The 21040-nt window shown below is 40.9% G+C and overlaps 1 protein-coding gene across 2 annotated transcripts; it reads right to left on the bottom strand.

The window, feature by feature from the left end:
- Positions 1 to 5067: 5067 nt before the first annotated feature.
- BBS12 (Bardet-Biedl syndrome 12) lies at positions 5068 to 20947 on the bottom strand. Of its 2 annotated transcripts, XM_006180710.3 has the most exons (3): positions 20794 to 20947; positions 13497 to 13559; positions 5068 to 11692 (listed from the first exon to the last, which is right to left on the bottom strand). In XM_006180710.3, the coding sequence occupies exon 3, from the start codon at positions 11680 to 11682 to the stop codon at positions 9538 to 9540; it is 2145 nt and encodes a 714-aa protein (XP_006180772.1). In that variant the 5' UTR covers positions 11683 to 11692; positions 13497 to 13559; positions 20794 to 20947; the 3' UTR covers positions 5068 to 9537. The 2 variants fall into 2 exon arrangements, with proteins under 2 accessions (XP_006180772.1, XP_032318785.1); XM_032462894.1 differs by lacking the exon at positions 20794 to 20947 and having other exon boundaries at positions 5068 to 11612; positions 13497 to 13513.
- Between the last annotated feature and the right edge of the window lie 93 nt (positions 20948 to 21040).

Raw genomic sequence — 21040 nt, 5'->3', positions numbered from 1 at the left:
TTAATATGTCTAAAAGCTCCCCAGGTGATACTAAAGTGCAGCCAGGGATTGAGAACTACCGAACCTTTATGTAAGTGGTTCTCAGACCTGACTGTACATTCCAGTCACATGGGGAGCCCCTGAAAATACCAACACCCGATTCCCCTGAACCTGGAGATACAAAATGATCAGACAAGGTTTCTACCACTGAGGCGCCTACAGTCAGCCTACAGGGGGAGAGAGACAGGGAAACAGGTGACTGCAGCAGAGTGTGATACAGGCTGTTTCCATGGATTGGTTGCTGAGAAAGCATACTGGACCAGAAGGAGGAATATGGTCAAGAAAGATGCTAAGAGAGCCTGAATTTCTACTTTTCCCTCTGAACTCAAAATTAATCGGGATTTTACTAGATTGGTGTTCAAATAGCTGGCATAGCAAGGATGCATATATTTTTAAAAAATATACATTACAAAACGATCAATACAATGTACTTCTTTTAAAATTTAGTTTAGATTATATCATATTCATATTTGTATTTTATCTCAAATTACTTGTCTAGTTCAAATAAACCTCATCTTATACAAAACAAACAAAAAATACCAATGCCTGGCATCCTGACCTCAGACCAGTTAAATAACTCTCTGTGGATATGGTCAGGCCATTATAGTTCTTAAAAACTCCCCAGGTGATTCTTACATGAAGGCAAAGTTGAGAACTACTGCTCTAAATAAACAAAATACTAAGGCAAAGTAGGTGGCAATCGTAGTGAGAACTTGACAGCAAGGTTTGTAACAGACACATGCGTACTCCAAAGGAGGCTGGCTGAGAAGCAGTGGGGTTTACAGTCATCTGTTGCTCACTCCTGAGCCTCCTTAGCTTGGGCTTGACTTTGCTCTCTTAGACAAGCAAACCCATGTGGGAGAGAGCAGCCCCGCTACTCTTACCAAGTGGTCCACAGGACTCTAGGAATTCTTTAACAGGGAAAACACTACACCAAACCTACTATTCTAATTATTTGTCTGATTTTCTTCAAGTGCCTGGGTTCTTATCTCCAGCCTGAGAAGTGGAACACATCCTGCCTAGTCCTCTCCTTTCCTGTTGCTCTTATCTCCAGAGTAGGCACACTGACCCTTTTTGTTCATGGGACATTATTTCCAATCACCATAAAGAGGGCCAGAGAGGGAGGGGCACAGAGGAGAATCGCTAAAATTGTAAAGCTAGGAAAGGAACAGAAATCTCATAAAATTGTTTTATAACAATGTTTCAAGTGCCTGACTTACTTCCCTGGATATTTACATGCAATAAATATGTGCGGAGTTAGATTATCATAATGCATATTTAATTTAAACCTCAAAGTCACTTTAAGAATACATTTTACAGATAAGGAAACATTAAAACAGGTTAGGTGACTTGCCCAAGGTCACACAGGGGGAAAGTCAGAATTTGAACAAAGGTCTCCTAGTTTTCAGTCCAATGCTTATGTGACAAGCACATCTTGGAAGCTGATAGATACTTCTTGTCATCATTCTTTTATCTTGAAAGAGAGAAAGAACATTTAGTTGGTCCATGGGAGACTATAATCTGTTACTCCTAAAACCTGAAGATAAGGTGAAGCTCTAGGGGTTAAACAAGTATTATGAGGTGGGTGATTGTGGTTATTAGATGTCACTCTAGGGAAGATGTTTCCTAAATCAAAGCAATAAGTTATCACTCAAAGGGGCCACAGGGTGCTGCCTCCAGAAGGCAAGTGCGAAATATGATTGAGCATAAAAAAAAAAAAAGTAGTGTCTAATTAATTATGTTAACATCTGAATAAAGAGCATGACAACAAAAGAAATGAGCGAAGAGCTCAGCGTCCTGGTTAGTGGTGAGCCCCTGCATTGCTCCTGAAGAGAGGGTATCTGGCTAGCCTGCTCTCAGAGGAGAAACTTGGCTTGGATTCCAGTCTTCCCAGAGACTTTCATACACAGGAGAAACAAATTCTTGGCTCAGCTCATATGAGTATTCTGTTTTTCTCTAGTAGCTATGATACAAATATAAATATGAAATTAGCAGCTTGGTTTACACAACTGTCTGTGTGCTTGGTTAGTATGAGTTGGTTACCTTGATGATGATCACCTCCTCTTATCCGGACAAAAGTCTGTGGGCCTGTGAAGCTATGATCATGGAAACTCTGCCAATGAGTGAATGCAAGGCACTGCCACCCTGAGAGATCCTGGATCCCTCTGATCCACCATTGCTCTCCCCTCACTAAACAGAGGCTTTCAGAGTAGACCAATGGCATGAACTAGGGAGCCAAGAACTGCCCCTAAACTTAAATGAGAAATTAATGGCTTTGAATGGTTCCAGAGGGTGACTCTCATGTTAGACTGGTCCCTGCTTTACAGGGAAAAAGTCATCCTTTGTGAAGTTTGGTCATTTAAATTATCTTAAAAGGAAAAATGGTACAATGCAGATCTCTGCTCTCTGTTAAGGAAATTTAGAAAAGTTTGTGACAGATGAGATTGCTTTACTGGGTCCCTGGAAATGACTTTTACATTCTTTACTGTGCTTTCCATGGAGTCAGTTTGCTGCTAGGTTACTGTGTGAGTCCACTTATATAAGCATTTTTTTTCAATAAATATATACTACACTGCTACATGATCTGAGGTTGGTTGAATCCTCAGATGTGGAAACTTGGATACAGAAGGCTGACTGCAAAGTTATACTTGGATTTTTGACTCTGAGGGGTTGGGGGTGTGGTCAGTGCCCCATAACCCACATGTTGCTCAAGGGTCAACTGTGATTTAGGCCAGTTCTTTTCTGAGCTGTGTCAGTTGTCATTTCCGAACCTGTTGTTAGCTATCTAATTTCTGAGATTGATATTTCTATTGAGTGCTGTTTTCAAAAACTTCAAACTAAATGGGGTTTTTTTAGCTCATTTAGAAATACTAATTTTCATCTGCTTTGTGGCTACATTTTTTTCCGCTGGTGTGCTCTCATTGTCCATTCAAATATTACTTAATCCTTTTTAACCTTTTCTCCTGTACTAAGGTCACTTGAGGTTAAATGGCATTTCTTTTTTTCTCCCATGTTCAAATTACATGGGTTTCTGTGAAGCCCATCACAGGAAGGGGTTCTTGTGAAGGACGTGGGGACTGGCCAGAGCCAATCTCCCAGCTTCATGACTCATGGTCTCTCTCCTGGTACTGAAATTATGTTAATGTTCAGTTAATTCAGTTAATGGACTGAAAATATAGCCTTTCTGTGTAGCCCTTCTCTGAATGTCAAAGCTAGGTCTGGTTGGAAAGATTTTCTTCCTCCAGCTCTGTATTTCCAAGCCTTCAAGGTTACATTTATTTTCCTCTGAGTCTCCCGGCCACCCAGCCTAGTACAAAATGACATCGTTTAACCATTCCCAACGTAACTCTTCCCTCTCCCTTATTCCAAGTGTTCCTGCCCTGCTCTATTTGACTTGCTTCCAACGTTCTCCCCCCTCAGAGTGTGGCTCAGTCCTCCTGGAAGGAAACATTGAAACCAAGTCCCCCTAAAGCTGGGTTCCCTTACTGAGTTTGTGATTAATCTCTTTCCCAAAACTTTATTCCCATTCTTGTCCCCTCTGATCTCAATCCTGTGTGAACTGAACACTAATCAACCAGAGTCAGATGATGAAAATTGCTTTTGTTGATAACATCATTAAGGTACAAAACACAACACCACTATTAATGCGCAAACTCAGCTTGTTTCTCCAGGGTAAGATGAGTTAACAGAGCCCCAAGCCATGGAGCACCTGGCCAGAGAATCTTAAACTAGAGACATCCTGAATCCTGAAACTACAGTTAAGAAATGTCACAAGATGATGATTAACCCCAGCCTCTCTGTTCTACTCCTTTAAAAACCCCTAACTCAAAGACCAGGCTGGAGTGGATCTGCGGCTGGCCTCACTGCCTTGCTTGGCGCCCTGCAATAAATCCTTACTTTGCTGAAAACTCTCGCTGCCAAAGTTTAGCTTTCTGTGCTGCAGGCACACAAGCAAGCCCTCTGCTTGGTTGCAGCATGTGCTGAATGTATCTGACATACTTCAGAGCTTAGATCACCGCAGCACTAGTCAATTCTACATCAAACACTGTAAAACAATTAATACAGAAACCTCAATTAGATAGAGTTGGGAGACCAGAACAGGGAGCTCTCACACCCTGCAGGGATAGCAGAGCCAACAGGAAGACAGGACTCGGCCAGTGAAAAGCCATGGACTCTTTGTTTACTACAATCCTCCCAACCTTTTCCTGTGAAAGTCCCCTCTTTCCCCTGCCACATGGGGACTTGCACGTCGCTCATCGTGGTTGCAGACCCAGAATTTCAATTCTCTGCTGATCCCAAATAAAGCTATCTTTGCTGGAGAAATATCTGACAGTCCATTTATTTCAGGTCAACAACACAAACACAGAGTTGGGATTGTTTTGCTTTTTGTTGTAGTTTTGCACTCACCCAGAACGCGATGCCCGCGGGCTAGTTCCAAGAACTGCTTATACTTTATCCATTCATATTTCCTTTCCTTTTGGAAGTAATTGTTAGCAATTTGGAGGACTGTCAGTAACCCCTTCATTCTTGCTGCTTCCCACTTCTTTCTGCTGATCCTGCAACTGTCCAGATTCATATTCTGGAGTATGTAGGAATTCCACGGCTGAAATTTCTTAAAGATTATTATTTGAAGAACTAATTAAACCCTGGTTCAGGAGGAGTCATTTATCTTTGGGAAAACGGGCTATACGTAGGTATAGAATAACTGCAAACCTCTCAGTGTTCTATAATATGCAAGAGGCAGATGGTCTCACAAACATATCAACACTGCTCTGGTCTTTCAAGAAATGTCTACACCTGGTTGTAGACAGGGTTTCTTGGAAAAGCCATTTACTCAGATGAATCAAGTTTATTCAACGGGTTGTTCTCAATTTAAAGGACAGAACAGTTACTTGAGTAATTAAAATTTAAAGATATTTCTTATGATTATAAGAACTAGAAAAGTAGCTGATAAACCACATGATAGTACAAAGCTTTTTGAAAATCTGGAAACAAAACCATCTGTATTAGAGTGAGACTTCTAGTTTCAAAGGAAAATATTTATTACAAGATTTACTCAGTACTTAGTACAAATACATGCAAATACCAACTTCACAAAAAAATCTATTATATAAAGTGAGTTGAACACCCATGTTAATTATCAGTGGTACTCATAATCTTCATAATATTTTAACAAAAACTGAGTGTTAATACTATACAATGGGAGAATAAAAGAATACTCAAGTAAAATAATACACTTTATTTTTAAAAAGTTTAACACTCAACATTGTTATTATTCTAACTTGAACAAACATGGTATGTATAATTGGAATGATCATCTGTGCAGTTATCATGTGATCACATATAAGACAAATGCCAAACCAAAAATGGTATTTTTACCCAACATGAGGCTAATCAAATTCCATTTTCCAATACATTTAAATGAGTCATGTAAATAAACCAGGCATTCTCTTTTCTTGTTTTGTTGTTACCTTATTGAAAAAAAATTCATAAAACAATGAATGCTTAGAAATAGACTTTGGAAGCAGATAAAATTTTAGTTCAAATTAAAGCTCTACTATCTACTATCTGCGAGAACTTGGGCAAGTTTCTTAACCTTATTAAGATCATGTTCTTATCCATAAGATGAAGAAAACAGATGTTGCAAAGATTGAGATTATATATGTAGTACGGGCTGCACTGTGTCCCCCACCTCCAATTCATACGCTGAAGTCCTAAACCCCCGCATCTCAAAATGTGACTAAATTTGGAGATAGGGTCTTTAAAGAGGTAACTAAGTTAAAATGAGGTCATTAGAGTGGGCTTTAATCCAGTATGACTGGAGTCCTTACAAGGAGAGGAAATTTGGGCATAGACAGGTACAGAAGGAAGATGTGAAGACAGGGAGAAGACAGCCATCTACAAGTCAAGGCGACAGGCCTCAGAAGAAATCAACCCTGCCAACTCCTTGATCTCAGACCTCTAGCCTCCAGAATTGTGAGAAAATACATTTCTGTTGTTTAGGCCGCCCAGTATGTGGTACTTTGTTGTGGCGACCCTGGCAAATTAATACAATATGTAAAGAATTTAGAAGGAACATGGTAGGTCATCAGTAATTTAATTACTACTATTATTTTCTCTGAGCTCTTTAATATTCAACTTCAAAAACTACACACATAAATTCAGGCCTTATAACGCTCAATTTATTGAACGCTGGGACTTTGTTGGGACAGGCAGTCTGCCATGGGCTCTAAGCATCCCTGCATGTTCTTGCTGGGTGCTGAGTTCTCTCTTTCCAGGCCACTTCTCAAGGCTGTGTTTGCAGTGAGCAACCTTGAATAATGATGTAATCTCTCTCCACACAAACAGGCTTACTTGTGCTCACTAGAAAAGTTGTGAATTGCCTGAGCTCAGTGCTCCTCTTCTGAAACACAAACTACCGTGTGTGCAGGCATTCATCTTGGGCTCTTTATGTCACTCTTGTGGGACCTGAGAGCCCAGGGAACCAACATAAACCAACATGAAGCTCTGGTTACTTTTATAAAAGCCCAGGAGTCTTGAGCCTTCTGTCAGCATCTCATGAAATTTTGAGAGGCTAATTTGTTAGCTTGTAAACAGGGCAAAACCCCAGACCCTGCATAGTTATTGCCAGTTCTGACTTGAGAGAGTCATGATTCTCCCGGAAAAGATGAGGGCCCCAGTGGCTGGGTTAAGAGATTGGACTCCCTGGGCTCCGATAGTGACTGCTTTCACTCAAGTAGTGGGGAAGGGGGAGGGGACTGGGAGCCCCTGCTGTCCCACCTGCAAATGACGCCTGGAGAATAAGTCCTGAGAGGTGAGATTAGAACAAGCCACCCAAATGATGCCTTGGTTGTTGCTCACTCACCTCAGGTGGGAGGAGGAGGAATGTGAACAGGGCAACAAGGCAGTAGCCCCAGGGCACTGGCTGAGAAGAAACTGGCTGTGGCTGCCAAGTCAGGGGTCCCCAAAGCTGCAAGAAATGCTGTCAGCAATGAGGAGATAAAACTTTGAGGACAGTGAAAATACAAGTTTGTTGAGCGCATGTCGGGCAGCCAATCAAAACCAAAAGTGACCACAAAGCACTGCTCACGGGCACGGAGCCACTGTCCCCCTCTACACTTCCCCAGACCTCCCTCACCCTCCACCCTGACCTCAGCTGCTGCGGAAAAAGCCAAGTCTGATGGGGCACTCAGGGGAGGAAGTGACTCAACTTTTAAAGCTCTGTCAGAGACAGGGGCCCGAGTGACCATTCTACCAGTCCCATGGCGGAAGCGGGCCCTGGGCACAGGGTGGCCAAAGGCACCCAGGACTGCAGGGCACTGAGGAGGCGCAGCGGCACGCGGAGGGCAGAAAGCAAGCTCCCTGGAGCCAGGGTGCTCTGCAGACACTGGGAAGAGCACAGGGGAGAAGCTGGCGCCGACACTGAAATGAAGAGCCAAAAAAGATGAAAAGAGCCTCCTTGTCTGCCGCCCTCGCTCTCTGCTCCTTCCTGAGCTACCAGCCAGGGAGACATCATCTCTCAGCAGCTGTTAGAGCCCCTAATGTGAAAGTGTCAAACTTCTTGGTCCATGTTCCCACAGAGGGGGAAAGTGACTAAAGTCAACTGATAGGACTGGAGAAAATCCTGCAGGAGAGACAAAGTGGGACCCTGTGGGTGGGGCCTTTGGCCCAATTCAATGTACTACTCTTATGAAAACACGTAATTGGTATCAAGGTGTTTATACACTTAAACTTAAATGTTCATAAAGTGCCAGAGGAGATTCTTCCACTCAGGGTATTGCTACAAGTAGAAAAAATGAGACAAACTTCCTGCCATCCACCACCATGCCCAAACCCATCCTAATCCACAGACAGGCTGGGATTTAGTGTGAGTGCCTCTATGCTCCGATGCCTCAAATGTTCACTACATAGATGATACGGAGGTGTCCTGGTGGCTGACAAGTTAGAAGCCTGTTTCGGTGGTCCTGACTGTGGCCACTATCTACTTGACTGTGGTGTTATCTACCTCTACCATGAGGAGTGACTGATAAACCCAGACAAAATTCAGAACGTTGAGTGCCAAGTACAGTTCCTTGAGACCATCTGGACAGATTCACAGCACTCAATCCCTCTGGGAGCCAAACAAAGGTGGTCTCCTCACCCACCCACCACCACAAAGAAGGCTCAAACCTTATTAAGGCTCCTATTCAGTACTGGAGACAGTGTAAGATGCCATCAACGGCAGCTCCCAGATATGAACACGTACAAACACAGGTGCCAGAACAATCTTGTCTCAATCTGACTGATCAGACACTTCTCTTAATATGAGTGGCCTTGGATTTTCCCATGCATGGCAATTGCAGCTGCAACTACTGGGCGACACTACTTATGTGACTGAATCAAATTTGTATAATGGTGATTCAAATCAGGTTTAACAACAAATGCTGAAATACAGTGACGTGGGACTGTTATGTTATGTGCTTGTCTGTGGGGAAAACGGGCCACGAATGTCTCTCCATTAGGGATGAGAGGTGCTTTCTGGTCCCTCTGTTGCCTCCTATAATTGTTGGCAATGACACCAAAGATCAGCAAGTTAACCAAAACTCCCTTGCATGGTTCATAACAGATAACAATTTGGTCTTAGACAACATTCTGGCTAATAAAAACTTACTGGTCCTTCCTTGGAATTTACAACTGACTAAATTCAAGATCCTGGGGGACTTGACAGAGGTCAGTACTACAGACTGGCTTCATCTTGCTGCTCAGCATCTGTTGACAGTAGCCTTAATTTAATTGCTATATGAGACCAACTGAGTGGCTTTGGTATTGACCAAGCAACCTGTTTGCCAGATTAATTAGAGTAGCCAACAGAGAGGCATACTCACATGAAAATTCAAGTCTCACCAAGAATGTGTCAGATTGAGGAGTGAACTGTTGGAAGAGGCTGTCCATTGTGGGCTGTGTGACACTGCATACTCTCTCCATGCGCCATGACCTGTCTTTACCCAGCTCATGTCTCAGGCTTGTGTTTACACTGAGCAACCCGGAGGCATGAGGTAACAATTACCCTTGGACAAAGAACAGGATTGTTTCTGCTTATTATATACAAGCAGAGGCTGTCCCAGGCTCAGTGTCCCACTTCTGTAACACAACACACGGCATGTACAGGCTTCCATCACTGGCCCTTTGTGTTGCTCTTGTGGGACTCAGAGAAATGTGGAAATTGACACAAACCAATACGAAGCTCTGGCTACTGCTTTTGCTGTGAATAATAAAAGTCCTTTGTCTCTGATCCAAGTATCTCATGTATTCTGTAGCATTCTATGCAACAGTAACAGGCTAACTTGTTATGTTATAAATAGAGTGGAATTTTAGACCCTACACAGTTATTGACAGACATCAAATATTTTCTTCCTGCAAATAGCTGGCATTTTAGGCACTATAACTTGGCTACTAGAAAGTTTATTATTAGCATGTTATATTACCAAAGATTATTTTCCAAACACTTAGCCAATAATACTATAAAAATAAAAAGCCCTCTGAGTCTTGTGATTTTATCTGTGTGCGTCCAAGTCCAGTAATAATTTCACTGTCTGTCTGAAGTACTAACAATACTAAATCCAAAGCTCGGCGCCATGCCTCAATCTTTGGTGTAACAATGTCATAAACGCTTGGAATCTGTTCCAGTTTATTTGAAATGCCTGAATTAAAAATTCCACTCTTTCGTTTACTATATTCATTCAAGATGTAAGATGAAGGAGAGCCAGAGTCTGCAGCATTTTGTAGATGATGCTGAATGAATGTGTTGGCTTCAAATTCTGATGAGTAACTGGCAGTGTTACACAGGAGAGTTGAAAGGTATCTGTGCCATCCATCGGCCAGGCATTTAAGCACAGTCGGTCTGTATAGCGCCAGGGATGAGGCCAGCCAAGAGGAAGTATTATGAAACCATCCTGAAGAGTCTTGGTTTCCTTTGTGCAGAGATTGCTCCGCGAGAATTTGAAGATGGCTAAGGCACAAAAATTCAACTGCGCCACCTCCAAGGAGGACCTTTTGCTCTTTTAGAGCATAATGCAGACGATAGGCACAAGCCCAGAACCTGTCTTCTTTGGTCTGCATCTGGGCAGTGACTGGGCTAGTGAGCACTACTGTAACCAAGTTCATTCCTTCTGTCTTTAACAAGATTGCCATTCTGCTGGTCCCATCTACAGCATCGAAGGGAATGCTTCTCCAGAAGGTCACACAGACCCCACTGCCCACACAGTTTTCATTCACTTGTGTGATGTAGGCCACCTGTACCGCTCCTGAAGCCTCTGCAAAAGCTTGCATCACACTGCCATTCACTGACCCAACGACCAACCGCTTACTGTGTGTGCATTTTTCAATCAGGCATTCAGATACATTTCCTTGTGACAGAACGAGGTTCACATTGAACTTGATTAATACCTGTAACACATGATTTGTCCACAGTTCTTCTGAGCTGTCTGGTTCAACCTTCATGCTTTCTGATACTGTTTTAATATTTGCAGGCTTGTTAAATCCCAGGTGGCGATAATTCTCTGTGAGGTCACCCTCAACGAGAACTACCCGGATAGGCTGCTTCTGCAATTCCTCGATCAGAGCAGTCCTAGATATTGACACAACAGTGACATATCCTGGACAGACACAAGACAAAGTTTCCGGTAAACCTGGTAGGCAGCAAGTGAAGATTCCTGATATGTCAAACAGAAACGGCACTGCACGGCCGCCCTGTTGCACACCTGCGTTCTGATACTGCAGCCGCACTGCTTCATCTACTAATTTCATGCTGCTGTCATCTCCATGACTCAAACCCACCTCCAACTCTAACAAGTCATTACATCTGTAAGTCTTGAGTGTGGCTGCACTATGTTGCTCTAGAAATCCATCCCGTTTGCTTATCCGTTGGTTATTATCTGCTCTGCTAAAATGCCTACTGTGGGTTAGTACTGACCTTCTGCAGTGGGTGTCTGCAAGAAGACTGTTTCCCAGAGTTTGAGGAGTCTGTGATGTGTTTTTATCTGCTTCAACCTTAGCCTGAGGCCCAAAGAGTTTAGGTGATTTAACTGGTCTCCCAGGAAGACTGTATATGACCAATGACTGTGAGGCAACATCTTTGAGATCATGCTTTTTCTGCATTAAACCAGTATCTGAAGGGATTTGTAGAAAAGGGTACAAACTGACATTAAGTGTTTCAAGTCCAGAAAATGTCTTTGTGTTGTCGATACAGTCAAATACATTCTGGATTGGTACTTGCAGGGAAACTATCTCTTCAATGCATGAATTTAAGCCTTCTGACATTACAGACACTATTAATGAAATAGGGACACCCAAATGAAGACATTCTTCCGCAGCACTGCTCCACGCACCAACAAGACACAAAAGTGTACTGGTTCCAGTTCTGTATGTGTTATTTTGTGCTTGAACTGCTTCATTGAGAAGCTGTCCCACAGCACTGGTTAAATCCAGACTTTCAAGAAGCCTTACTGTTGAACTGATCAACACACTTTCATGACACTCTTCATCGATTACAAATTTGGATGATTTTACTGGGCCGAGGAAAGTCCTTCCAGTTTCTGCAAATGATGAAAGTTGTTGAAGTCCCACATGCCTTCTTTTGTTTATGACCCTGCAAGCCATCACCATGAATCAACATCTGCAAACAAAATTAAAACTTGGAACTTTATTCAGTGTAATTCATGGTTATAAAAGAGGCTTATGCAAGAAAAAGAAGATAATGTCTCTGACTTTGACGAATTTCCAGCATATGCAGTTTCCATTAAATATGGTCAGTGCAATGGCAGTATTATAATGATATTAATGACAAAAGTATGGGTGTGTGGAGGAGGAACATGTCATCCCACAGGGGAAGTGCTCCATGCAAGCAACAGGCAGTGTTTCCAGAAGAACACAACTACTTAAAATGAGTCTTGAAGAATAATGTGAAAGAATCAGCAAGTTGAAGGAGGTGGTACTACACGCACATATATGTGGAAGAAACAGCGTATTGGGGTAATAAGGGCAATTTAGTGTCACAGGAATGTAAATAATAATTATTCTTTATAAAGTAGGGAACAGTAGGGGATGAAGCATTAGAAGGGGAAAGGCAGGGCTCATGAAGGGCATCACGCACCGTGTCAAACCTCATCCTATCATGGGAACCACGGAGTTTTTTAAGTAAGGGAGAGGAAGAAACGGCTTGCTGCGGTGTCTGAAGGCATGGCCTCTGAATCTAGAAGTCTGGATTTGAACTTGTCTCCACTGTGTACTAGTTGTGTAGCTTTTAACTTCACTGCCCTGTTTCTACATCTGAAAATTGAAGATAATATTGGAATCTACTTCACAGGGTATTATGAGGAATAAATGAATACAGTGCATAGAACAGTGCCTGGCACACAGTTAGTGCTATATGAGCACTTATCGTCATAAATTTATAATATAAAAAATATTAAATAATTTTAATGTTATTATTACTAGTAGAAGTGTTTTGGATGTATTACCACCCTGGTAACAGTGTGGAGAACTGACTGGATAAGCGCCAGACCAGAGGCAGAGATGCACAGTCACCTAGACGAGGATGTGGAAGGTGGACGGAGAGGAGAGGATAGATCTGGTTACTGGTTAGAATATAAAGGGGGGAAAAGGTCTATTTAAAAAGAAGTTCAAGAGCAATTGGACTTTTTCCACACAATATCTTAGACTTCACATTTAAAACTAAAAGGAAGAAATTACAAGAGAAAGACTTGAGCTCAATAAAAATAACTCTTTAACAAAGTACACACTAACTGAGAAGCTGTCTACAATAGAATGACCTGTCTTGTGAGGTATGAGCTCTTAAAGCACTAGAGCTAAAACTGTAGATAATACAAGCTTCTCTTCCAATGCTAAGACTTTACTATTCTTCAAGTATATTTTTTATCACAATCTTTTAAATCCAAAATATCAAAAAGCAAACAACTCTTAGAGTTTTGCCTTTCCTCTAATCCTGGCCACAGCATTGGTAAATTTGGTTCTCTAACACCTAGAAGCATCCCTGAAGCTGCGGAGCACGGCAGCTGGAGACACGGCGTGGGGACTGCAGGAACCCACAGCACAGCCACTGCTCAACAGCAGCTTCCCACAGGCTTTCAAGGACTAGAAGAGCCAGGATGGCCTAGGAACATACATAACAAGTTGTCTGAACTCAGCTTCAAAACCTCTTTTGCGAAATTTTCAATTTCGTGAAATAAAAATAAAACTCTCGATACACTCAGACATATCCCTGGATAGCATCAAAATATACTCTAGACTCCAACAATCTGGAGACCCACCAGGTCTTGCAGTCTCTAGCCTTACCAAACTTTCACTGTCCTTCACCCCGTATTATCAATTCTCTACTTAACTCAGCTTAAACTCCCATTACAATCTCTCTCTTGCACGTACACCCTCAAAACCCTTCTCTCTCTTTTGGTTCATCTTACCTTGCAAAGCCACTAATCTTGATGAAATCCAACTCTGTCCACTCCATGCTTACACTGAGGCAGCTGAAAACAAACAGAGAAACACACACAACCATGCTGATTGGTATCATTTTAAGTTCATGACTCCTAACCTCAAGTGGTCCTTAATACTGCCTGGCAATCTATTTTCCTAGTCCATTTGTCTTTTTTTTTTAATGGCTACTGGGTTCTATTTTTTCAAGTTTTGTCTACTCCTGAATACAAAGGATATTCTATATTTCATTTTTCAGATGATTTGAGCCTTTTTTTTAAAAAAATTGAGGTAAAATTCATTACCATAAACATGACCATTTTAAAGTATACAATTCAGTGGCACTTGGTACATTCACAATGTTGTAAAACCACTACCTTTATCTTGTTCCAAAACATTCCCATCAGCCCAAGAGAAAACCCTGTAGCCGTTAAGCAGTCTCTCCCTGTCCTCCTCCCCACCAGCCCCTGGCAACACCAACTACTTTCTGTCTCTATGGATTTACCCACTCTGGGTATTTCATATAAATGGAATCACATGTGATTCTTTTGTATCTGGTTTCTTTCACTTAGCATTCATGTTTTCGAGGTTCATCCACATTGTATTATGTGTCAGTATTTCATTCCTTTTTATGTCTGTATGTATGTGGGTGTCACTCTGTTTATCCATTTATCCGTTGATGGAAATTTGGATTGTTTCTATTTCTGGACTACTGTGAACAGTGCTACTAAGAACATTTGTGTACAAGTGTTTGAGTACCTGTTTTCAATTCTTTGGGGTACACACCCAGGAGTGGTCACATGGTAATTCTGCATTTAAGTTTCTGTAGAACTGTCAAACTTTTCTGTAGCAGCTGAACCATAAACTACCAGCAGTGTCAAAGGCTTTCATTTCTCCACACCCTTGCTGTATTAGTTTCCTAGGGCTGCTGTGCCAAATTACCACAAATGCAGTGGCTTACAACAATACATATTTATTATCTCATGGTTTTGGAGTCTAGAAGTCTGAAATCAAGGTATCTGCAGGGCCATGTTCCTTTTGAAGGCTCTAAGGAGGACTCCTTCCTTGCCTCTTCCAGGCTCTGCTGGCTCCAGGAGGTCCTTGGCATAGCTCGAATCTCTGCCTCCCTTTCACATGGCTTTCTTAAAAGGATACCAATCACAGGATTTAGGGCCCACCCTAATCTGGTATGACCTCATCTTAACTAATTATATCTACAAATACCTCTTTCCAAATAAAATCACTGAGATTTGGGGTGGACATGAATATTGCAGGGAGGGATACTATTCAACCCAGTATGCTCACCAACACTTACCTTCCATTTTTTTTGTTTTCTTTTTGTTTTATAATAATAGATACTCTAGTGGCTGTAAAGTGGTATTTCATTGTGGTTTTGATTTCAAAAGATGTTGAGCATCTTTTCATGTGCTTATTGGCCATCTCTATTTCTTCTTTGGAGAAATATCTATTCAGATCTCTTGCCATTTAAAAATTGGGTTGTTTGTCTTTTTGCTGATGAATTGTTAAGCGTTTTTAATATATTCTAGATACTAGAACCTTATCAAAACATGATTTGCAAGTATTTTCTTTTATTTTGTAGGCTGTTATTTTCTACTTTTTCGATAATGTACTTTGCTGTATACATTTTTTAAATTTTAATGAAGTCTAATTTGTCTATTTTTTTCTTTGGTTGCTCATGCTTTTGGTGTTTTATCTAAGAATCCATTGCCAAATCCGAAGTTATTAAGATTTAATCCAACGTTTTCCTCAGTTTTACAATTTTATTTCTTATATATTAATTGATACATTTTATGTTGATTTTAGATATCAAATTGTCCCAGCACCATTCAGTGAAGAGATTATGCTTTTCCCCATTGAGTGGTCTTGGCACCTTTGTCAAAAATCAATTGGCAATAGATGTATGGGTTTATTTCTGGACTCTCAATTCTATTTCATTGGTCTTCATGTCCATCCTTAAGCCAGGACCACACTGTTTTGATTACTGTCACTAAGTTTTGAAGTCAGGAAGTGTGAGTCCTCCAATTTTGTTCTTTTTGTTTTAGCTATAACAATAATGTTTATAATTCACCTTAGGCTGATTTTTGTAAATGGTGCAAACTGGGGTTGTTTTGTCTCTCATGGATATCCAGTTGCTCAAGAACAGTTTGTTGAAAAGATTAAGTCTGAAAGACAAGACTGGCATTTTGCTCTTGTTTTTCATTTCTAACATGTTTTGGGAGCTTACTAAGTATGAGGCAGTTTGCACACATTGTGTAATGTAGTCCTCACAGCAACAATATGATTAAACTATTATACTATAATTAACACATTTATATCATTATACTGTAATTTATACTGTAAATTATACTATTTTAATGATGTAGAAAATGAAGAATAATTAAGTAACATATAAAATCTCATGGCTAGTAAGTAAAAGAACTAAAACACACGTTTATCTAATGCCAAAGTCCCACGCCATTAACTACTATACAATAGTGCCTTCTGGCTGCCTCTCTACCCAGCATGACAGTAATTCACCCTCCTGTAGAATCTTCCACTGCCTTTCCCATTTCCAAGCCTTTCTGCCTTCTTTCAAGCTTTGTTCATACCCTTAATATGCACATGCCCTTTTTTTTTCTTCAGGTGTCAGAGTCTCTGTTTATGGTTTCCTTTCTATACTATGTTTAAATCACAAGATATCACTGTTTGTGTGGAAAAGTCATAGAGAATTCAGAGCAAAAGGAAAAAGTCTTGGGCTTTTCAAACTTAGTCTGTTTTTATGTGAAAAAATGTTTCCCTGAGAAGGCATGAAGTTTTTTAAACAAAACTAATCTACAAGCAAAAAGTCACGTACAGCTGCTTATCACAATTACAGAGCTGTATCCAAGAGATCTGTTTCAGCCTTTGAAGTATCTATTTCAAGTTTCAGCAGTAATTAAAGAAACAAAACAAAACAGCGTTAGCATACTAAGTTTAGAAGAGCTCCTAAATTATTTTTGAAGAGATTACAATTTGATATAATTAACATAAAATAAAAACTCAAATAACAATCTCTCATCTTCTAAGAGGATGAGTATAAAAAGGTAAAGATGGTGAAGGGGGTGGCGAAATAGATACTTTCAAAGATTAAAAGTAAGTCTGGTGGCTTTTCTTGGCATTGAACAGACACAGTCTGATTTCTGTTCTGCTGCACATCTGCGCCAGTGTTTCCCATAAACAGCCCTCCGTTTCATTACTGGGACCCCTAACAACTGTACTTCCCAGCTTATTATTTCTCTAACCTCCTAAGTGTGTAAGAGAAGGGCAGAGTCAGACAACTTCACTCAGATTCTGACATCAGAAGGAGCTTTCTTTCCTAAGATCACGTCTGGTCTTATCTAAGGTACTTGGTTTAGAATACTAAGACATGCATTGCTTTTCAGGAATTGCATTTCTCAATGGTTAATATTTTCTGACATGTGCAGTGAGCTACAAAACCAACAGTCTGCCTATCTCCAGTCCATTCCCAGTAAGTCTTAATCATATCACTCCACTGCCTAAAAACCTCCAACTTGGAAAATAAAGTTCTCACTCTTTTGTCACAGGTGTTCCTTTTAAAAATTAACTCAAATCCTTTCACTCCTCTGCTCAAAATTTTGCAAAACTGAAGGAGAATTAATAAAATGGCCGCACTTAGGCTAACTGCTTATGTTTATGCTTGCCCTTAAAACGGTCAACTAACCTGACTAACCAGTTGCTACTCACAGCTCCAGGCCCACTGTTAAAATAAAGCTATTAATTTTACTGTTTCTATTTTATTCCAGTAATCGAAAGTAATAATCATGCTTGGTCTCTGAGTCCTTCTCCAGGGAGAAAGTCAAGGGACTGTAACCTTACAAAATAGCCTGAATTACCAAGAAGACCATGCTTTGGGTCTTGTAAGCTAAAGAGATTGAAAGACCAACCTCTACTGGTCACCTGGAGACACCATGACACCACTCTGAGTCTTATGAGAAGAAAATGATTCTGTTGAGTGTTATCGATACTTTATTGTTTAAGGTACGGCTATATAATCACCCTGCCCCAGCCCCAAGATGGGTTCACAGTTTTGAAGGCACTAGCCTGCTGTGAGTCCCCTTTGGCTGGCAAAGCAATAAAGCTGTCTCCTTTCTTCTAAGCTCCAAGACCCTGTCTCTGAGTTTCAACTTGGCTTGTCAGGGACAGGGGCTGATCTTTCGGCAACAAATTCTTCCCATTTTACTCGAGGGAAAGCCCTAGTAATCTGTACTCTGCCCTCTTATCTCTTTCTGTCTCCTACTAGTCTCTCCCTGGACCACTCTTCTCTGGCCTCCTTTCTGTTCCTGGGACAAGCAAAGCGTGCTTCCTACCTCAGTGTTTCTGTTCTACCTCTTCCTCTTTCTGGGATGCTCTTCCGCAAGAAATCTATGGTCTCACCACCTTTAAATATTTATGCAAATTTCCCCTTTTCAACGAGGGCACCCTGAGCCTCCTATGTAACACTGCAAACTCCTCTTTTTCCCAGTACATTCTAGGTTCCCTTTATCTGCTCTAATTTCTTTTTTCCATAACATTATCACCCTATAAAATAGTACATAGTTTACTTATTTACTGTTTATTGACTATGTCCCACTGTTGGAATGTAATTCCCAGGAGGGCAGTTTTAGTCACTGAGGTATCCCATATACTGAGAATATTGTCTGACACATTATTAGGCAAACAATCAATATTTGACAAGTGAATGAATGAATGGTTTTCACCACATTTGTTATCTTAAATTTAAGTACAGAACTGAAACAAGATTAAACCAATGCCACTGTCAGTATTCTTCCAGTATAAACTTAACTTTCAACCACCTTTGGGTGGACATGATTTCTATTTGGCACTGCCTTAGCTGAGGCCCTTTAATTGCTTCCAAAATGGTTCCTCCTTCCTATGGTTGTCAAAATTATCTTTGAAAAGCACAAACCTAATCAGATCCACTGCCTAAAAACATCTACTTAACTTAGAAATAAAGTCTTTTAATTTTTTAATTTTTGATTTAAGTATAGTTGATTCACAATGTTCTGCTAGTTTCAGGTGTACAGCAAAGTGATTTAGTTACACATATATTTATCTTCATATTCTTTTCCATTATGGTTTATTACAGGATATTGAATATAGTACCCTGTACCATACAGTAGGACCTTGTTGTTTATCTATTTTATATATAGGAGTTTTTAATATGCTAATCCCAAACTCCTAATTTATCCCTCCACCGCCCACCTCTTTCCCCTTTGGTAACCATAAATTTGTTTTCTATGTCTGTGAGTCTGTCTTGTTTTGTAAATAAGTTCATTTGTATCATATTTTAAATTGCACATATAAGTGATATCATATGGTCTTTCCCTGTCTGACTTACTTCACTTAGCATGATAGGAAATAAAGTCTTTATTCCTAGCTTGATATAGGTGTCCCATAATCTGACCTCAATCTAATTTATAAGACTCATCTTCCACCTCTCCTTAAGAACCCTCTGATCTTGCCACACTACAACGTACATTTATTTTCATTTTTGCACATGCTATACTCTGATTGAATATCCTATCCTTTCTTCATCTTAGCAAATGATATTTTTCATGACCCAAGGCAAATGCCACACTTTTGATACAGCCTCCTCTGATGCCAGGGAGAAGTAGTGCCTCCTTCCTGGGCTCCCAAAGTACTTTCTACACATATCTACTAAAGCACGTAGCACCCTGAACTAAAAACACCATACTTCTGTCTGTGCCCATCTCCCCATTACTCTGTAGGTTCCCTGTTTTCATTCATCTTTATATTCTACATTCAGCTCCTTTCAAACCTACCCAGTAGTTGGCATAGTACATGACATGTAGAAAGCATTAAATAAATTCAGTGGATTTAAGAGTGCTAATGGGTTTAAGATTTTTCTAGATTAGTATTATTAATGTCATAGTACAATTAGATTAGTAACAGCTATTTTTCAAGACTGAGTACTTCCAACCTAAGACCTAGAAATTGCAATTTGAACCTATAATTAAAAAATCATTTTCACTAGACGTTAATATCCCAAATACAAGAGCGTAAGTCATAGAGTGATGCAAAAGCAGATTAACACACTATTCAGCTTTTTAATTGCCACGAGATCAAACTCGATCCAGGAGAGCCTAAAAATTAGAATTGTTTCTATATATTTGGTCATTATTCACTTCTGGTGTCAGAAATCCCTTTAATATTAGCAGTAAAGATGAAGTATATGTCCTTAAAACTAATCAAGAGCAACTTTCTCACTGAGTGAATGGCCTAAAAAATCAATATACTATAATTAAGTGACTGGACATTTTACTTAATTCACAAAGTGTCTTGAGTTTGAATCATTTTAATTTCCACTGGGGTAACTTTACACAGAAAAAACACTTGTAATATAAGAACAACCTATTTTCCAGAATTCTATTGAGTTTTTTTTTTTTTTTTTTAATCAATGATTACAAGGCTTGGGTGTCTGCCTGGGGTAGAATGTGAACAAGTCAGGACAATGGTTTTGGAAAATGTGTCACGTTTCTTTTACTAAAGTGTGAAAAGTGATTTGGGACACTACTTCAAAAATGTAGTTTGCATTTTTCCTGCCCTTCCTTCAAGGGGATAAAGGGAAAAGACTAGGCAAAAGTTAATCTTCTTCCTGAAACCACTTTTGGAGAATCCAGTACGGTTTTTAGAAAACAAAGTATTTACTCAAAGAGAAGGCACTGCCGGAGGCATTAAAAAGTGCTGATGTATAAGCAATTAAGCGTTGGAAGTTTTAACAGACTCCTTCGTTCCTACCACCTCAGTCCTTCTCCCTCACCCTTTTGCTGGCTGGTCCCTGACCAGGTTTAGGACACCACAACACAGGTAAAAACTCCTTCCTTTGCAGGGAGGCTTCAAGTGCATCCCAAGACCCGTCCTGCTCCATGCCCACTTCCTTCCGACCACACCGCCGCACTATGCCCCTCCTATAAAGAAATGTTGCCTACCACGCCACAATCCCTGCTAACCAAGGAGGAGGTAAGTGGCTAAAGGCCAAGCTCCAGGCACTGTGAAGACAGGGATGTCTAGCGGCGCAAGAAAAGGGCAGTCCCCTCCGCCTCTGTTAATCCTGGACGGTAAACCGAAGCTAGACCAATTCAGCAGGCCCACCAGGCCCTAGAGTCTCATCGTTTCCTCAGGCCCCAAGAGGTCAGAAAAGCAAACAAGGGTTCCCCACGTCTCCATCAAAGACTTCTCTGTCGGTGGAAGCACCTCGGTACTAACCTCGCTCTTTTCTCCATCCTTCCGGGAGGGTCCGGTCCCCGGCTCACACCGCCAGGCCAGGTTCCCGCTGGCACTAGGATGCCCAAGCACCCAGGCGAAGACCCCCACTTCCCGGCCCGCACTTTGCGCAAGTGCAAAACGGGGCGAGCTGGATGGGCGGGTAGGCTGGTCGCTAAGAAACCAGGCGGAAACTTCCGCCTATTGGTAGGCGGGGAAAGGCGGAGAGTTACGCTATTGGTAGAGACTA

This window comes from Camelus ferus, chromosome 2, assembly GCF_009834535.1.
Source record: "Camelus ferus isolate YT-003-E chromosome 2, BCGSAC_Cfer_1.0, whole genome shotgun sequence".
Classification (NCBI taxonomy): domain Eukaryota; kingdom Metazoa; phylum Chordata; class Mammalia; order Artiodactyla; family Camelidae; genus Camelus; species Camelus ferus.
This window is presented reverse-complemented; position numbering and strand designations above follow the sequence as displayed.

What these genes read in the sequence shown, in the direction of transcription:
- BBS12 (XM_006180710.3), bottom strand. Translation starts at nt 11,682, where the DNA reads ATGGTGATGGCTTGCAGGGTCATAAACAAAAGAAGGCATGTGGGACTT.